We start from the raw sequence: 16,906 nt of genomic DNA on the forward strand, positions 1-16,906 counted from the left end.
ACCAGGTGGTGGTCCCCGGCATGTCATGTTTGTTCTGGTTCACCTTAACACAGCAAGGGGCCTCCTGGGGTCTCCCAAGCAAGCACTGTGAGTCTGGATACTCCAAATCTGCTTCAGGTTCTTTCTGTCTTCACCAAAAACCAAGTCCCAAACCAGGGGCGAGTCCCAGTGTGTGTCCCAGACCTCATTGCACCTGTGGTTCCTGGTTTAGCCCCAACATGAAACCTCCACTAGCAGCAAAGGGTGAGTTTAGAAGATAAAAAGTTTATTGTGGGTGAAGTGAATAAAAATCATCTCTAAAAGCTGAGAGAAACCAGAATTCTCTTCTGAGTGGCAAGAGCTGCAGAGGAAGTGGCTCCTTCAGGCAGAGGTGAGAAGCAGCAAGTTGCTATGGAGATCCCTCATTGGTAGGTAGTCCTGTATGTGTTTGTCTCAATGAGCTACAGAGGATGGCAGTGTATGCTTCTTCCTCTGGGCTTCAAAAGTCTTCACCACTGTCACAAGTGGCTGATGTCCTAGGTTTGCTGTTGTGACATGGCTGAAGGTCTCAAACAGTTGCAGAGCTGGCCAGGAGGTGTGCTATACCAAATGCGAGCTGTGTGGTGCTACTGGGAGCTGTGCTTGACACTGCTGGGCTGGCGGGCAAGACCCAGCATTTGGAGGAATGTTTGTAGGCAGTGGCAGCTGATTTAGATAATGTTGACCATCAGGATATTTCTGTGTGCCCCTTTCTTCCCAAGTGGTGGCCCTGGAGGTGCTGTCTGGTTACTGAGCGCTGGCAAAAAAATGCGCAAGGGATGCCAGGGTGTTAGCTACGCAGCTGCTCTCCTCTGCCTCGTGGGCCTAAGCTAGTGGATACTCTTGTTTCTGGCCAGATGATGCATATGACCACCTCATGGTGTGTTGGCACTGGCTGCTGTGTAACTTCTGCTTCCCTGGTGGTGCTTTCCCTGCTCCCAAAGGTCTCTGCGTGGGGACACAGTGCCTCTCGGGTGGGCTGCTTCCCCTCGGGGGGGGTGCTCCTTGTCTTCCTTGAGGAAAAAAGAATCAAAGAAAAACATCAGCACTATCAGTTGGAAAAAATCGAGTGTTAAACGTGTCAAATGGAGATTAGGAAGCTGTGCTAAAGCTGTCTAGAACAGCCACAACAGGTGAGAAGGCCGCTGAGGTCCTGCCTTGCACAGAGATGCTGGCCCAGACGCTCTGCTGCAGCCCGGGCACCGCATGGGAGCAGGACACCTTTGCAGGCTTGCTGCGCTGCAGGGAGCTCTGCTTGTCAGCACCCAGCTCTGCAACAGTGCCACCCAGCGCACCCTGAAATAGGAGTCTTGCTTAGCATTTTAGAAACTAAGACGTAGAAAACCCAGGATGGGCTTATCTTTCCAGCTTGGAGACCCTCCGAACAGGACGGTGCTGTGTAAATAGCAATGGCAGCACCTGTCCTTCTGGCTGGGGATTTGAAACATGAGTTTTCAGCTTCTTGTGTAACCACAATGCTGAGAAATGTCTTAGAAACAAACCAAAACTGATACCAGCAGATTTCTCAGCCAGCAGCCTGAGCCCTGGGGATTGGAACGATGCTACAAATAGCATGAGAATTTGTAAGAGAGCCAGCTCCACCTCCAGGCCCGGCCTGGAGCCAGATACAGTTAATTCATTCTCAGCAGTGCTGGAAGGGCCACAGGGATGCTGCTGATACAGCCATATCATCCTCTCCCCTGGCGCTCTTTGAGGAAGCGAGCAGACCTGTGTCTTCACCTCGAAACAGTGATGTGAAAGATATGGGAAGGCACAAAGCAGCCACTCGCACAGGTCTCCTGCAGCATGCGGTGCCTTCTCTTGCAGTGTCTTGACAGTGAAGCAGCTCTTCAGAGCACTCGGCAGGACGTAGGGAGAGGCGTGCAGGGCCGTGAGGAGCTGCGCTGGGCGCCCATCTCCGGCTCCCGGCACGCAGAGAGCAGGGCTGGCCGGCAGCATTGGCTCACTGGTGCAGAAGGCAGCTCTGGGCTCAGTGCTTGGCTGAGTCAGTGTTCGGGCACAGCTATCACGCCCATGGTGCAGTGAACATGCAGTCATTCACTTCCCTCAGGGTGGTTTAATTTGGTTCCCTGCGGGTGGTTTGCCTCACAGCACTTTTTGGCAACAAAGAAGTAAGGGAGTGAGTCTCTGCCCACCACCTTGCCTGTGGATGTGCAGTATCGCTTTCCTCTGCACCTACCAGAGAAACTGTTTGTGTTTTGGTCCCATAGGTATGGTCAGGGAGGCATTTTTCTGGTCTCTTCTGATACAGCACATCATTATCAGGTTATCCTTAATGAAGGAACCCGCACCATCAGGCAGCTTCAAGCCCCAAGAAATCGACATGGAGAAAGTCTGAAGTTTTCTGGCTTTTTGGATGGATGTCTGTATTTTTAAGAGTGAGGGTTTCTAAGGCTCGATGGTGGTGCTATGCCATTGCCAGTTTTGCAGTTTCATAGCCCTTGCATCATGAAATTGGGTCCAATACTATGAGTTTTATGGGTTTCCTTTGAAGAGCACGTAGTGACATTTGGTCTGCCTACCAGTTCCTCACTCTTGCCTTCCCCTGTGCCTGCCTGTTCCGAGCCAGCATGGCACAAGGTTGTCCACCCCGCAAATGTGGCCCCTTGTATGAAAGCTCTTGTGCAGGACCTGGCAGACGATGCTGTGAAGAGCAGTGAAGTTTCCCAGACTTTACCAGCTCCAGCACACAGCTGGAGCAGCCCTGGTCACCTAGAAGTCTAGCAGATCTTCCTTCACTGTGTTTGCCAAGACATGAATAGAAGTAAAAACAGGTAAAATGAAAGAAAAAATTTGTGCTTTGATTGTAGAGAGGGCATTTGGTGGAGTAAGCAGGTAAGAGTTGGTCTGTTTTAATGGTGTAGTGGAAAGACTTCTGCCTAGGACTGAGATCCAGCATTCCTGGTCCTGGCACTGCCACTGGCTCACTCAGTGTCCTGAACAAATCCCTCTGCCTGCACCAAGCTCCCTTACCATCCCAGCCATCTTCACTACCACCCTGCCCATGCAGGGAAGTGGAAAATGAAAAAGTATACGTTGCAGTGCAGTGCTGTTTGACTCATTTTGTTGTTATAACTGATGCCAGAACAGGTGTCAGCCCCCTTTCCATAGGCTGAATTACCTTCTGGGGCAGAATAAAAAATGTGGCACCTCCAAGTCTTCTGCATGAAAGCTGCTACCAGTGGCTTATAGAGTCCTCTGAACTTTTATGGCTTTGGGGAGGAAGGTGCCAGGGTTGAGGGCAGACATTAACACTGTAGTGCTGCCTTTAAACAGGCACCAAGGTTAACCATCACCCCACAGGCACCTTGCCCAGGGACCTTGAACTGCAGCTTGGGGGAAAGCTCTACATGGTCTTTTACTGTGTAACTGCAGGGCCTCACTGCCAGAGCAATCATGCTCCAAGGGTTGCTGGTGGTACCTGTCACCTTGTGGGGTCAAGTGCTGTAGGAGAAGTCATTTTCCTGGTGGGACTTTAACCAGGGTTACTATGACAATCAGTCAGCAGGCTGCCAGCACTGCCTGTCCTTGAGTCTCCTTCCTGGGTTCTGCCTGCTCAGGGGTGTTGAAGCATTCAGAGCACAGCGAAGCACCTTCTCTTTCCAACTCTAATGAGATGCAACTGTTGCTCCAGGAAGCATGACTAATGAGGGACCTGGCAGGAGAGGGAATGCACCCTGATAAGGTCCCATGGCTCCATCACCTACTGCAGGCAGGGGCATGGCAGTCCCTTCATCCCACCATAGACATCCAGTGGGTGGATGGAATATGGCTATGTGGCTTCTCTTCCTCTAGAAAGCAGTGCATGAACGCTTGCGCAGGTATTTACCCTGGCAGCCCTCCAGAGAAGAAGATGGGGATCAAGTGCTCCAATACAGCCAAGGTGCTCATTGATAATGGGAAAGTGCCTGCAGAAAATCTTCCTGGGAACTTGGGAAAGTCTTTGAGGTGGCAATTGTCATCTTTAAAGAGGATGAGATAGGGCGTTGGCTAGGCTCTGTGGCACGAGGTGGCTTAGAGGAGGTGCAGGATGGAGTCATCTGGTGGGTGCAGTGGTCTGTCTGTCCCAAAAAGGGACTCCAGCACTGAGTTTTCTTGGGGCCAGCACTGGTGGGGGGACAGTGTCAGTGCTTTCACTGGGAGGAGCTGCTGCTGCACCACATGCGCACGCAGAGAAGCACCTCTCCTCCCCATCTTCCTCACATGCTCTCAGCCCCCACACTATGCCCCAACCTCATCCCCTCCCCACACACACTCTTGCTGCACACCTTTATCGACAAGCAGGTCCCTAAGACTGTATCCCCCCGAGCACTTCTGGACCTTCATTTTGCACCGCTGGCACTTTTCCGCCACACGTGAGCTGCCTGATTCTCTCAAGCTTTGGGGACACCCGTATCGGGTGGCCCCTGCCCAGCTGCAGCACTAGCAGGAGCAGGAAGCCTCCAGCTCCCTGGAGGCGGGAATGGCACTTGCACAGCCGGGTCTGGCTCCTGGTTCAGGCAGCCCTCCCTGCCTGCAGGCACGGACCAGTAGCCGGCTTCCAGCTCTGTCTGCGCACGGGCACTTACAGACTCAAAATCAGTCCCAGGTTGATCCATTACATCCCAAGGAAGTTCCTACACTCCCAAACATCTGTCCTGGTGTAAGAAGCTTTTGCTCTATTCTATGGGTAACAACCATTTTGCAAGAATAATTATGTCTGGGAATGTAAGGAATGACATTTCAAGATAATTGCATAACGCATACATTGTCTCACCCCAGGTCTGTTTACACTGAAATATATGCCTGGTTAGTATCCCTGGAATGCAGCACAGATAAAAACATTTTTAATACTGTCTAAACTAATCATTCCTAAAATCTCCCAACTTGATTGCATGAAACTCACTATGAATGCTATCTCTGTACCACTTCAGACTATATGTATTGAATCAAAGTCAGAGCATTGACCACTGAATTTATGTTGTTTATTTTCTGTATAATGTAAACTCCAGTCTAGCAAACACTTAGGGCTGTGTTTCAATGCAAGGCATGTGTGCTCGGGCTCAGTGGCCTCAGTGCAGCTATTCATAGGCAAAGCCAAACACATATGCCAGTGTCTTTTCACTCTGCAGCCTGTGCGGCCCTGTGAGGAGGGATGCAACTTGCTCTTTCAGAAAGGGGGTTCTTAAAATTCTACTCTGAACTGTGGTGTGAGGCTGGGGGTTCAAAAGACTGTGCTGGCAGGTGAAGTCCACCAAGGCCAAAGTGCTGCCCTCAGATCTTCCTGGTGCACATATAAAAGGTATATAAACCCAGAGGTGTAGGAACAGGGGTTATCTGAGGGTCTGAGGCCATCCCTGAACTCTGTGCGTGCTTCCTGTGCTCCCAGTAGCTGATGCAAGTTGCTGACTTGAAGCCAGTTCCAAAGTGCTCCTGCAGCAGGAGAGCCCGTGTCCTTGCTGAAGGGCTCTGCTCTTGGCTGGCAGGACAGCATAATATGCAGGAGGTTTCTGAATTGCATTTCGTAATGCAATAGAGTCTGTTCTCTCCGTCAGCAGAGCTGCAGTTACCCACACATTACAAACCTACGTCGCGAGGAAGATGTAGGTTGTATATAGGTGATAGAAAATATAACTGGGTAACTGCATTCCTGAGATAAGGTGCTGAAATATGGCTTAGACACAGAAAACAGGGCTGTGGGGTTTAAATACCCTTACTGGGGCACCTCTGGGACAGAGCTGGCGATGCTGAGAACAGATCACTGTGCCTCCTCCGGGAGAACAGAAAGCCCCTTTGCAGAAGGCACTCTCCAAGTATGTTTAATGACATTTTAAAAGTATTTACAATAGGTTTCAATATGCCGGGGGCTACTTAAGGTGTCCAGAAAAAAAACTTCCTGAATGCATGGGGGAGCGTGGGAGCTGTCCTCCGGCCGCAGGGCCCGGCCGCAAGCCGCGGGGTGCCCGCCGGGACGGGGGCGGCCCGGGGAGCGGCACCGGGGGGCAGCACCGGGGGGAGGCACCGGGGGAGCGGCACCGGGGAGCGGCACCGGGGGCGGGCAGGCCGGGTCAGGCGGCTGGAGCCCCGCTGCCCGCTCCTGCCCGGCTCCCAGCGGGAAGGGAATGTGGCCGGACGCCGCCCCGGCCGGTACCTGCCCTGTGCTGCGATAACCCGGCAGCAAAATTCAGCAACGAAGGGGTTTTTTACCTGATTTAGCAGGATGAGGCTGACCCCGGCGCAGGGCATTCCCGGGACGCGCGGGAAAGCCGGGATGAAGCGCGGTGCGGAGCTCTGGGGGCCGCGGGGGCGCATCCGCAGGGGTGAGATGCTGCCGGGCCAAAGCTGCATCGCCGGTCCGGCTCTGACTGTGGGTCTGTCTGCAGAGATTTGTCTGCTGTCTCTTTCGTACCTTTTTGTCCTTGTTTTTCTTCGGTCTGCTTTGGTTTTTCACTTTCAGAAAAGTAAGAATCCCTCTGGCTCCCCTCCCCAGGGCCTTGGACCTTGGCAGCAGTGCCAGGCGGGCCAGGGTGTCCTCCTTGGAGCCCAGCCAGAGCCGCTGCTGGCCCTGCATGACAGGGTTTGTCCCTTAAATAATATCATCTTTTTTAGTTTTCCAACTTCTTAAATCTCTCTCTTTGGTTTCTTGTGTTTTGAATACATAATTGGATAATTTGCAGGGTGGAGAGCTGCTCACTAATTGTATATACATAAATCACGACATCTTTTGTGCACTTGCCTTGGATCAAGTTCCCATATCCCAGAGGCCAGTTCACACTTCCAGAGTCTGTTTACTTCCTTTGGTGTCATAACTGTAATTTGAAATTTTACACCATTTTGCATGAATAGATTTCAAAGCACTTTCTGCCACTCCTAGAAACAGAGAAAAATTCCCACCTGCCTTCCCTTCCTCTGACTTGTCTCCTGCAGGTTCATTTTTGTTTCTATATACATGTGGCAACGTGTCTGGCCAGCCCCAAGACCCGTTTCCTTTAGAGGAGGGAGAAGAACAACAAAAATGAACTTGCAGGAGAAAAGACAGAGAAAGGAGGGAAGGCACCTCCTGAGACAGGAAGATCTGTCCATGCAAACAACGGCGTGGTGGCAGTCTCAGGACTCCCAAGATACCCTAGGTGCCAGGATATGGTGCCCTGACAACCCAGGTTCTGCAGAGAGGCTCCAGAACCAGTACTTCAAAGGCGCCAGGCTTGAAGACAAGATCTGTTCATGCAAAATGGTGCAAAATATCCACGACCGTGGAAGTTCTCCAGCCCCCATGCGTTTGGGCTGCTCAGACACCATTTGGAGATGAAAGCTTCCTCACAAGGATAAGCACAGAGCCCTGGGCTACTGACTCCAAGGGCCGGATCTGCTGGTGTCCCATAAGCAAAGGGTATGCCCAGAATTTCTGGTCCCTACAGTGCCTCCACTGGAGGCTTTTCCTGCTGGTAAGGGCTTGGGCAGCTTGTCGGCTGTCCTATATCAAGGATCTCATTGCAGGGTTGAGAGGATAACATCACTCCAAATGCTTTCCCATCCCACGGCAGGTGGAAAACTGCTGGGGCTTCTCTGCAGCTGCTAAAATCCCAGCTGGGGCCACAGCGTCATAAGACAGCCTTTCCCTGGGGAGCCAGGTCCCCACCAGGCCTGGCTGGCTAAAGCTCCTCCCTTACGTGGGTTCCCGGAGCTGATTTCAGAGTGGCCTGGTGTGCACGATGAGACAATCTCGATTCTGCACTAAGCCAGCCTGGCTGCAGGTAGAACTTCGTGGATGGTGTGGCACTGCCCTGTCCCAGCCCTCAGCTGGCCGGATTTCATCTGCAGCTCCAGCTTATTCTAACAAGGGGTTTTCTTTGCTGGCAGCACTCAGTGCTGTGCCCTCCTCTCCTTAGAGCCAGCTGAGCCTCGCCTCTGAAATGGACAACTGAGTAACACAGGAAAATCCCGGCCGATGTAGCGCACCCATACGTGCCCCAAACACAGTGCTGCCTTCCACCATGCGTAGCCTGTGCCCAGCGCTGCCTCACCCCATGCGCACCCTGCATGTGCCCCGCACGCAGGGCTGCCTCACCTGCCCGCCCCTGGACGTGCTGTGTGGCTCCTGCCACCTCACCCGCCTGTGCTTTGCACCCCCTCCTGCCTCCCCGTGTGCACACGCTGCCCACCCACCCCATCCACCCCCACACCCGCCTCGCAGGCAGCACGGCCTCGTCCTCCAGCCCCTGCGGCGCTTTGCCTTCCGTGTGCTGTGCACCAGCCCTGCACCCCTGCCTTGCAGCTGCCTCGTCACCCAGAAATGCGGGGGAGGCTTCATTCTTGCGTCAAGCGTTCAGAGCGTGTCTGGTGGCCCCCCCTTTCCCCTGGTTTCCCCCCAGCTCTCCTCCTTCCTGTCCTCCCACCCCTGCTCCAGCTTCCTGCCCTTTGATGTGCCTCCCCTCCTCTGCTCCAGGGTAGGAGCTGCTTGCCAGGCGGAGATGACTGCTCCCCACCCCACAATTAGGAGCAATTATAAGGTTATGCTTTTCCCCCAACCCTTGCCCTGGTGTGCATCGAAGGTGGACGGGCTCGTGAGCGGAGTCCTGCTCCAGACTAGCGACAGGCAGGACATGGAGCAGGGCCCTGGTCTGTGCAGGCCAGCAGTGCCAGTGGGTGCTGGAGATGGGAGGACAGGAGGGTCCTGGCAGTGCTGGGGATGGGGTGGCTGCTAAACATGTCCTGACCTGGTGGCCCCAAGCAGGGACTCAGCTGCAGGAGCCTGAGCCTGCTCCATTCCAACACAGGAGCAGCAGATAGTTGGGTGCTTCTCGCTGTGGGCAGGCAAAGCCCAGAAATGTGCCCCTGGGGAAGGCGCGGCCAGCACTTGTGTGGAGACAGGTCCCAGCATCCGGCAGCGAGCTCGGCTGTCGGCTCTCGTCATCTGTGCTTCAAGGCGTGCAGTGCCTCGGCACCCATGGGATGCCCCATGGCTGGCAGCAGCCAGCAGAGGAGTGGGGCTCCATGCACTGCAGCCCCTGGCCTTCTGAAGGTGCTGCCTTTGGCTGGAGGTGGGACCCCTGCGTCTCCTACCAAGACATAGGTTTCCTTGCACTGCTGTTGGTGCTGGCTGCGAGGGAGCTAATGGCTACAGCAAAGCCCACACCACATGTCATCCCTGCTCTCACTGGGGCTCAAGGAGTGTCAGCTCTTGGTGGCTCCTGGCTCTTCATTGCCTCCTGGCCATGTCCCAGGTAAATGCACACTTGTGCAGTAGGTTTCATGGAGCATGGCTGGGTGAACGCCTTGCTGCTCCAGTGTGACTTTGGCCTCAGGGTGCCAGGAGCCAGAACAGCAGTGCCCAGCCATCTGGGCACGTCTCTGGCAGGGCCAGCACTGCAAGGCAGCCCTTGAGTGCTGGGCAGTGCCTGGAGGCCAGGACAAGCATGAGCCCCTCCTGCTGCAGCAGGGTGAAAGGCTTCATCAGAACCGCTCCATCCAAGGGCAAAACTCTCCCACCACAGCGAGGGAGTTGGAGGGCTCCATCCCATAGGAGAGTGCTCAATGTGCAGATGGGGTTGCACACACAGACATACCTCCATGCTTGTCCTTGCGCACACAGGGCAAATGCTCTGCTGTGGCCAAGGCTGTGCTTTCTCCTCTGGTTGCTCTGCAGGTTGCGGGCAGCCAAGCTCAGGAGAAAAACTGAGCTTGCTGGTCTGCTGTGGGCGGTGGATCTCACCTCCGCAGTGCACTATGGCGTGGCAGCACTCATACGGTTCAGGTCAGGGCATCTGTCCAGGGCTTTTCTGATTTCTAACCTGCTCATACCACAAGAGGTGCAGATGAATGTGGGGCTTGCAGAGGGTCTGCAGGACACCTCTGACTTTGGCATGGGCAGCCAGAGCAACCCTGTCAGGGACACACAAACAGTGGCTGCCAAACCGCTGAGGGAGCTGTGTGCAGGCAGGGGGAGCCCCTGCGTGCTCCCCTGCCATGAGTGCTGCTGGCAGGGCAGTGGAGTGGGTGCTCCCCCAAGCTCTTCACCCCCCGCTGGCACTGCTGGGTCTGTGTTGGATGAGCCATGCTCCTCCTGGGAGCACCTCGTCTGTGGCCGTGTTTCAGGGCACACCTCGTCAGCACGGCCCCAGTAAGGGACAAGACTGAGATATTTGTGGCTCGTGGGGCAACATTTGGGCAGCCAGGGGCTCCAGAGTGTGTGTGTGCATGTGTAAGGCATGCAGTGCAGCATGTACAAACACACCTAGAGAGAAAGTCTCAACAGAGATTAAATTGAAAGAAAATGTAATTAAACACAGAGAGCATCCTGTCTGTTACTCAACTTTCCTTGCATAACTCTTGGGACTGGCTGCCTTCACAGATGGCTGCTCTGCTGTCAAAGTCATTTGCTGGGCACCTGTTGGAAAAAATGCCAGGTCAGCACAGAACTAATTGCACCGGCGTCTTTCCTTGTAATGAGATTTCAAATTCTAGAGGAAAAATTGCTGAGAGTTCTTGCACTCCCCAGACGAGCCTGTGATGCCTCCCGCTACTTAAGCCTCCCCATGCACTCCTGTAAGTGACTGTGATGGGGACAAGGGTATTGCAGTGGCTTGGAGGGTCCCCAGGGATCCCGTGGCCGCTGGGACAGGCTCTGAGTAGGGAGATGAGGTTGCATGACCCCCGGGGAGCACAGTGATGGTCGCTGCTGAGCCAGAGGGAGCAGGACAGCAGCTGCTGCTGTCCCCAGCCCCTCTTAAAGGCTGCGGCACTTCTCCCCTTCCCCTGCCGTTTGCACCCAGGTCTGAGGCTTTTGTGAGTGGCCAAACAGCAGAGAGCTCTGCAGCTGCAGAGCGATACCCAGACACGTGGGGTGCCTTTGTTTGCCTGGGTAAGCAGCCAAGTTGCAGCCCATCTCCAGCTTTGTACCAGCTGCAGATCTAAGGCAGCTGACTGGCCTGCCAAAAAACCAAAACACGTCGAGGACCAGGGAGTGGCTTGTGCTAGTGCTGAATAATGATGATCCCAGCACGCTTATAAAACGATGAGGCAGAGAGCTCACCACAGAGCTGTTCCTTGCAGCCCTGGTTCTCTGCAGAGCATCACTCCACTTCATCAGCCAAGGTACGTTTCTGAATTAAGAGATGGGAACTGTGTTTGTGTCTGCAGTGGGGCCCGTGCCCTGTGGCTGGAGACAGACCGGGCTTTTCTTTCAAACTTGGGGAAAATGCTGCCACTGCTCCTGCGGAGGCGTTTCTGGCCAGGGAAGCAGAGCAGCCCTGTGCTGCAGGGGCTGTAGGTACCAACTTGCCCCAAGCAGAGCCCCAAGTATGTGGGCAGCATCCTGGCTCCAGGGGCTGCTTGGGTGTGAGCAGCACAGCTCCCACCTCTGCTCCACAGAAAATGTGTCCTTTACCTCTTGCAGCATGCTTTTGGGGGTCAGTTCATGTTTTATTTCGTTCTGATTTGAGTCTCGACCAACTTCCCCACCCTGCAGTGCTGTGTACATCCTGGCACATGAAGACCCCTCCAGAGGCAGCTGCACTGTCCCTCCCACCACCTTGCAGGGCCAGGCAGCCCTGGCACACCTGGAGAAGTCCCTCTTGCCATGCAGGCTCCTGCATGTGTACACTGCTTGCTTCCAAGTCCCAGGACCCTGGCTCTGGAGATGTTCCCTGTGCTCCAGCATTTTATACCAAACATCTCTGCATTTCCCCTCACCTCAGCTTTGGAGAGATGACGATGCTCCTGCACATCCTCCAGCATTTATTGCCCCTGCATCTTGCTTGGTGTCAGGTGTGGGTGATGGGCACAGCCTGAGTGCAGGCAGGGCTTGAGACCATTTTGGGCTGGGGACACTTTGGCACAGTGCATTTGTGCTCTTCTCATGATCCTTTTCTCCTTGCTGTGCCCCTGAGGTGCCGTGCTGCAAATGTCCTGTCCTTCTTACTGTATTTCACACAAAGTTCTGCTCCAGAGAGGCCCCAGCTCAGCTATTTTCCTCCTCCCTAGGTCCGTTTCCTGCCTGCATCCCAGTGCAGCCATGCTGGGCACGGCAATGCGGCTCTCAGTCCTTCTCAGCCTCCTTGGCTTCGGGAAAGGGCAGATGTTTCACATGGGACCATGCCCAGATCCATCAGTCCAAGAAGGCTTCGATATCAACAAGGTGTGAAAAGCTTTCTAAAAGTCTCACGGCGGGAAGTGAGTTAGGTTAAGGGGGCACGGGACCGATGGCAAACTGCCTGGGTGCATGGAGGGGGTTGGCACCTTGTGCCAGAGCTGCCAGTGTGGGTCTGCAGCCCCACTAACCCCCTGCAGCCTCCTGCGCCACGGCGGGTGGATGCTCGAACAAACCAAGCAGGGAAAACCATGCCAGCAAACAAGGCGGGATGCTCTGTCTCAGCCCTCTTGTGCTAAAAGCATCTCTCTGGACTTTCTTCTATCAGTATTTGGGGAAATGGTATGAAATAGAGAAGCTGCCCTCAAGTTTCGAGAAAGGAAGGTGCATCCAGGCAAATTACTCGTTGAAGGAGAACGGGAAGTTCAAGGTGATCAACAAGGAGCTGCTGTAAGTGTTTGCGTTCAGACTGTGTCCTCGCTGCAGCGGTGGCACTCCTGTCACCTCTCTTGCCATCCTGGGTGGTTATTTTTCTCCAAATTGCCTGTTTCTGGGTCTGGGGGTGCTGGGGGAGGCACCTTGTGGTTGCAGAAGCTTGGCTGGGATAATGGGCTTTGCTGTGGTTATGGCAGAGATGTGGGTCTCTGCTTTCTGCCGGTGCTTCCCTGGGGCTCACCAGGTCTCTGTCTCATTGTCCAAGGTGAGTAGTGAGACAGCAGATCAAATGCACGTGGTGGCTTCAGTGTGAAACAGCCTGGGTCTGCCCCCTGACTGGTTTGTGATCCCCAGTGATGGCTGAGATGCCAGATACCCCAGCTGCTGTCCCAGGGGGGTCACAGGGCTGGTTATAGGATGGCAGCCACCACCTTGTGCCCCTGCGTGCTGAGGTGCCCGTGCCCTGTGCTCCTCTCTGCTCCGGAGTAAAGGGACCTAATGAAAAGGTGCAGGGAAGGTGAAGCACATGGGTCATTTTTACTTAGGCAAATATTTGTCAGCCTTTTTCTGGAGCATTTACCTTGCACTGGTAATAACTGCTGTGTAAGGGGATCAGCAATCGTTGCCAGTTTAACTCAGCGAGCAAAGTGAATGCGCTGATGGTTTCCTTTAATATATTTGACAGCTTGCAATTATCTTGAGCGCTCCTGCCTTTTTGCACAGACAGATGCAGATATTAAGTTATCTGTTTCCATCACCAGCCCCGGCTGCCATGGGGTGCTGCTGAATGAATGAGAGGGAGCGAGGAGTGAATGCAGCGCTGTCCCCTGTGCTCCTGGCATGGCATGGGGACTTTGTTCTGGCTCACAATAACAACAACGCAGCAACACATCCCTTGTGTCTGGCAGAGAGCAGCGTCCATGCGGCTTGCTGACCGCGCAGCACTGTCTCTGCAGCCCCACTGCCAGGGCAGCGCCTGGCAAACAGCTACCATTTATTTGCTCCTGCATTAATCTGTGGGAGATTAATCTGGCCGTTGGTGTCACCACTTCAGCAGCTCGGTCAAGAAATATTTTGGATCAGGCATGCACCGTGCATCAGCCCCTTGACCTCTGCTGCTGGCAGCATTAGCTTCTGCCTCCTTGGGTGTTCCTGTTTCACTGGGAAGCGTGAAACTTTCCTGTCCCACAGGCAGCATCCAGGTCTTGAGGCAACCATGGAAAATGCAATTATAAGACAGGCAGCCTGAGTTGTAGGGCTTGCTGGCAGCAGGGTAGTGCTCTGAACCACCAGCGAAACAAACCCTGGCTCACCAAGTAGGGACAGGTAATTTGTGTGAGGAGGAATGTGCTGTGACCTGGAAAAAACGCAGGTGATTAAACAGACGTGAGCACATGCCTTCCATGGCCGGCAGGAGTTGAGCTGCTCCCTGGCACATCCGAGATCAGTGCTGGGATCCTCCCGTCGTGTGCAGAGGGGTCTTGCTCTCCCTTTTATCTGAGACAGATGTACACCCCGCTGGCAGGGGCACTTGGAGAGAGGCACCCTGGGGTGCTGGGGTGGTCTAACCTGGGAGAACATTTGCCCCGCTGTGCCTGGCCCAGGACCTGGTGTGCCCTGGGCACTGCTGAAACCATCCCCAGGGGTGAGCTGTCCCTCCGGGGATGCTGTGGTTACCTGGTACGTGTTTCAGCTATCTCCTGGCAGGTGGATGCGTCAGAAAGAATGATTTGGTGGAAGCAAAAAAAAAAGTTATTTCAAACTCACTTGATTTTATTTCTTGCCTTGTTGTTCCCCCTTAGTTCCAATGGTAAAGTCAATGAAGTCGAAGGAGAAATCATGCACATGGACGTAAAGGAGCCGGCCAAGCTGGGCGTCCGCTTTAACTGGTGTAAGTGTGTGCTGGGAGGCTCACAGCCTCCACCGGCTCCCTGGTGCCCACTGTCCTCAGCGCAAAGCAGGCCCCGCTGCCGTGTCATCTGGGGTGCAAAACTAGCAAAGCGAGAGGCGAAGCTGCCCTGGTGAATTCAGCACAGCAGGACAGGGCAATGGCAAGGGGTTGGGACAGCCATCGTGACCAGCAGGCAGTGGTTTGGTGATATTTATACATCATTTACAGCAATAGCCCCCACAAGGGTTGAGCGCTCTTCAGCTGATCTCAAAGCGAGAAAGACCAGCAGCACTACTGGCCCTCTAGGTTTACTCACAGATGGGGACAGAGATAGGGGGAGGTGGGGGAGGCAGCCCCACACCCACTGCAAGGGCCAGGATTAGGCTTGTTTTTCGGAACACAGTGGTACAACTACTAGCCCACCCTGCCTCTGCTTACAAGTGCCTTTTAACAACTTTTAACAAAGTGGTTTTGTTTGCTTTTTCTTCCCTCGTCAACGTAACACACGACAGGGGCTTGCCAAGGTGCAGTGCATTTTATCCATGTTGCACCCTCCTCTGTCTGCAGCAACACGTGGAAAGTGAGGAGGTGTCTCCTCTTGGCTCCCGTTATATTCCGCTCCCTCACACCTTTTCCTTGGCTGTTTCATAGCACTCGCACAGACGAGTTGTCTGGAGAAATGGGTGGAGCAGGGGTACTTTCAAAGGGCAATTACTGCTCATGAGCACTGCCAGACTTAAGTATGTGCTGCTAAGGCATCAGCCGCAGCCATTTTGCCCACAGAGTGTGCAGCTGCGGTCATCCTCACTGGATGTGAGCCCTGGAGAACAGCGCCCAGCGTTCCTGAGTGCATCAAAAATCAATCACAGAATCATAGAATCCCAGGTTGGAAGGGACCTCAAGGATCCCAGGGCACTTAGGCCCGCCTACCGGACCCACCTCTGCTCTCTGCCTGACAGTTTGAAGCTGGAGCGGCTGTCGCTCATCAGAGCAGACGCTTTGGGCGTAGCAGCCTGATGGAGAACAGAATTCGGCCAAAGCGGCTGCTGCTGGTGGGATGGGCTGATCCATACCAGTTCCCACCACCCGGGCTCCAGCTGGCTGCATGGGGCAATGGGTGGTGGGGAGGGCGGTGGTGGTTCGTGCTCCTGCATCACTGGTGTCAGCTCCCAGCCCTGGGGCTCCTTCCTGCCAGCAAGCACCCTCACACGGGCATGAGCTGGGCTCGTTGTTGGTGGCCTGGCCAAGCTGTTCAGGTCATAGTGTTAACCTTCCAGGAAGACCTTCCTAGTCAGGGCTTTGTGGCTTTCTCAAGTCCCTCTGGGCTTGAGAAACAGAGGAGTTGTTCCCTGAGAACAAGGAGTCCTGATAGGCTTTCATAAATTATAGCTCCCTGTACTGATCACAGTTATGTGGCTTAGGAGCAGAGAAGTGGGAACAGCACCAGTAGGCACAGCTTTAGTCCTGCAGAGCAGTCCGGAGTTGGTTGCTCATGGCGTTCACAGTGCACTTCTTTCTCCTAGTCATGCCTTCTGCCCCTTACTGGGTCATCTCTACCGACTACGAAAACTACTCACTGGTTTACTCCTGCACCAACATCCTCTGGCTCTTCCACATTGACTACGCCTGGATTAAATCAAGAGCTCCTGAGATGCACCCAGAAACTGTGGAGCACCTGAAGAGCGTTCTCCAGTCCTACAAGATTGACACTGAGAAAATGATACCCACGGATCAACTTAACTGCCCTCCTGAGATGTAATTCCTGGCACGCAGTGACACAGCGCTAGACCAGCGATGAACTTTGTTGCTTTCTTTACTACTCATTAGAATTTCTCTACATACCAGAGAAATGTAATAATCTCCGCGCTAACGGTAGTTTGCCAGCCCTGAGTTACTCCTTGCTGTCGTTCCCTCTATCGCTTTCCCTGCTTTTTCACCTCGCAGAAGTAACTGACTGATTCAAAGCTAATGGGGGAAGAAAAGAAACCCTGAAGCGCAGACGTGAAGCTCTGCTGTTGCTGTGAGTCCCCCAGTATGTGAATGGGAAAGGGTATGAGATGTGATGTGCAAGGATCAGTCCCGGGGGAAAACCTTTTGTCATGTGCCCGCAAGTTTGTTTCCCATTTTTGTCTTGATGCTTCTGGGCCTGCTAGGAGTCTACGGTGCCTCAGCTACACCGTGGGCACTGCCTTCCCAGTGGCAACGCCCAGACACGGAGGGTCAGTCCTGCAGCCTGGGAACTGAGACTGGGGTGTTTCATGTTTTCTGGTGCAGGCCTGTAGGTGTATGTTACTGCCAAGTCAACAGACCTCCTCACTAGAAATCCGATCTGGCCCTTTGTATTTAAAGTCTGAGAAGTCTAAAAATGCCCAGAAGTTCAGCATCACTCCATCCCCAATGTCTGTACGTGACTTGCCTCAAGTGAGGCTGGCGCTGCACTCCCAAGGGGTCAGCTCTGAGAGTGCCCATAAGCA

The 16,906-nt window shown here is 54.0% G+C and overlaps 1 protein-coding gene across 1 annotated transcript; it reads left to right on the forward strand.

The window, feature by feature from the left end:
• Positions 1-2,818: 2,818 nt before the first annotated feature.
• Positions 2,819-16,191, forward strand: APOD (apolipoprotein D). The gene is made up of 5 exons (XM_086468397.1): positions 2,819-2,874; positions 12,001-12,154; positions 12,435-12,556; positions 14,344-14,432; positions 15,956-16,191. Exons 1-5 carry the CDS (start codon positions 2,819-2,821, stop codon positions 16,189-16,191), a joined length of 657 nt encoding a protein of 218 aa, XP_086324523.1.
• The last annotated feature ends 715 nt before the right edge of the window (positions 16,192-16,906 follow it).

This window comes from Leptosomus discolor, chromosome 7 (assembly GCF_034619465.1).
Source record: "Leptosomus discolor isolate bLepDis1 chromosome 7, bLepDis1.hap2, whole genome shotgun sequence".
Lineage (NCBI taxonomy): Eukaryota > Metazoa > Chordata > Aves > Leptosomiformes > Leptosomidae > Leptosomus > Leptosomus discolor.

Bases quoted from the DNA above. Each gene is read 5' to 3' on its own strand.
- APOD (XM_086468397.1), top strand. From the start codon at position 2,819: ATGAAAGAAAAAATTTGTGCTTTGATTGTAGAGAGGGCATTTGGTGGA. The intron at 12,155-12,434 runs GTGTGAAAAGCT...TTCTTCTATCAG, and splicing joins AAGGCTTCGATATCAACAAG to TATTTGGGGAAATGGTATGA. The intron at 12,557-14,343 runs GTAAGTGTTTGC...GTTCCCCCTTAG, and splicing joins GTGATCAACAAGGAGCTGCT to TTCCAATGGTAAAGTCAATG.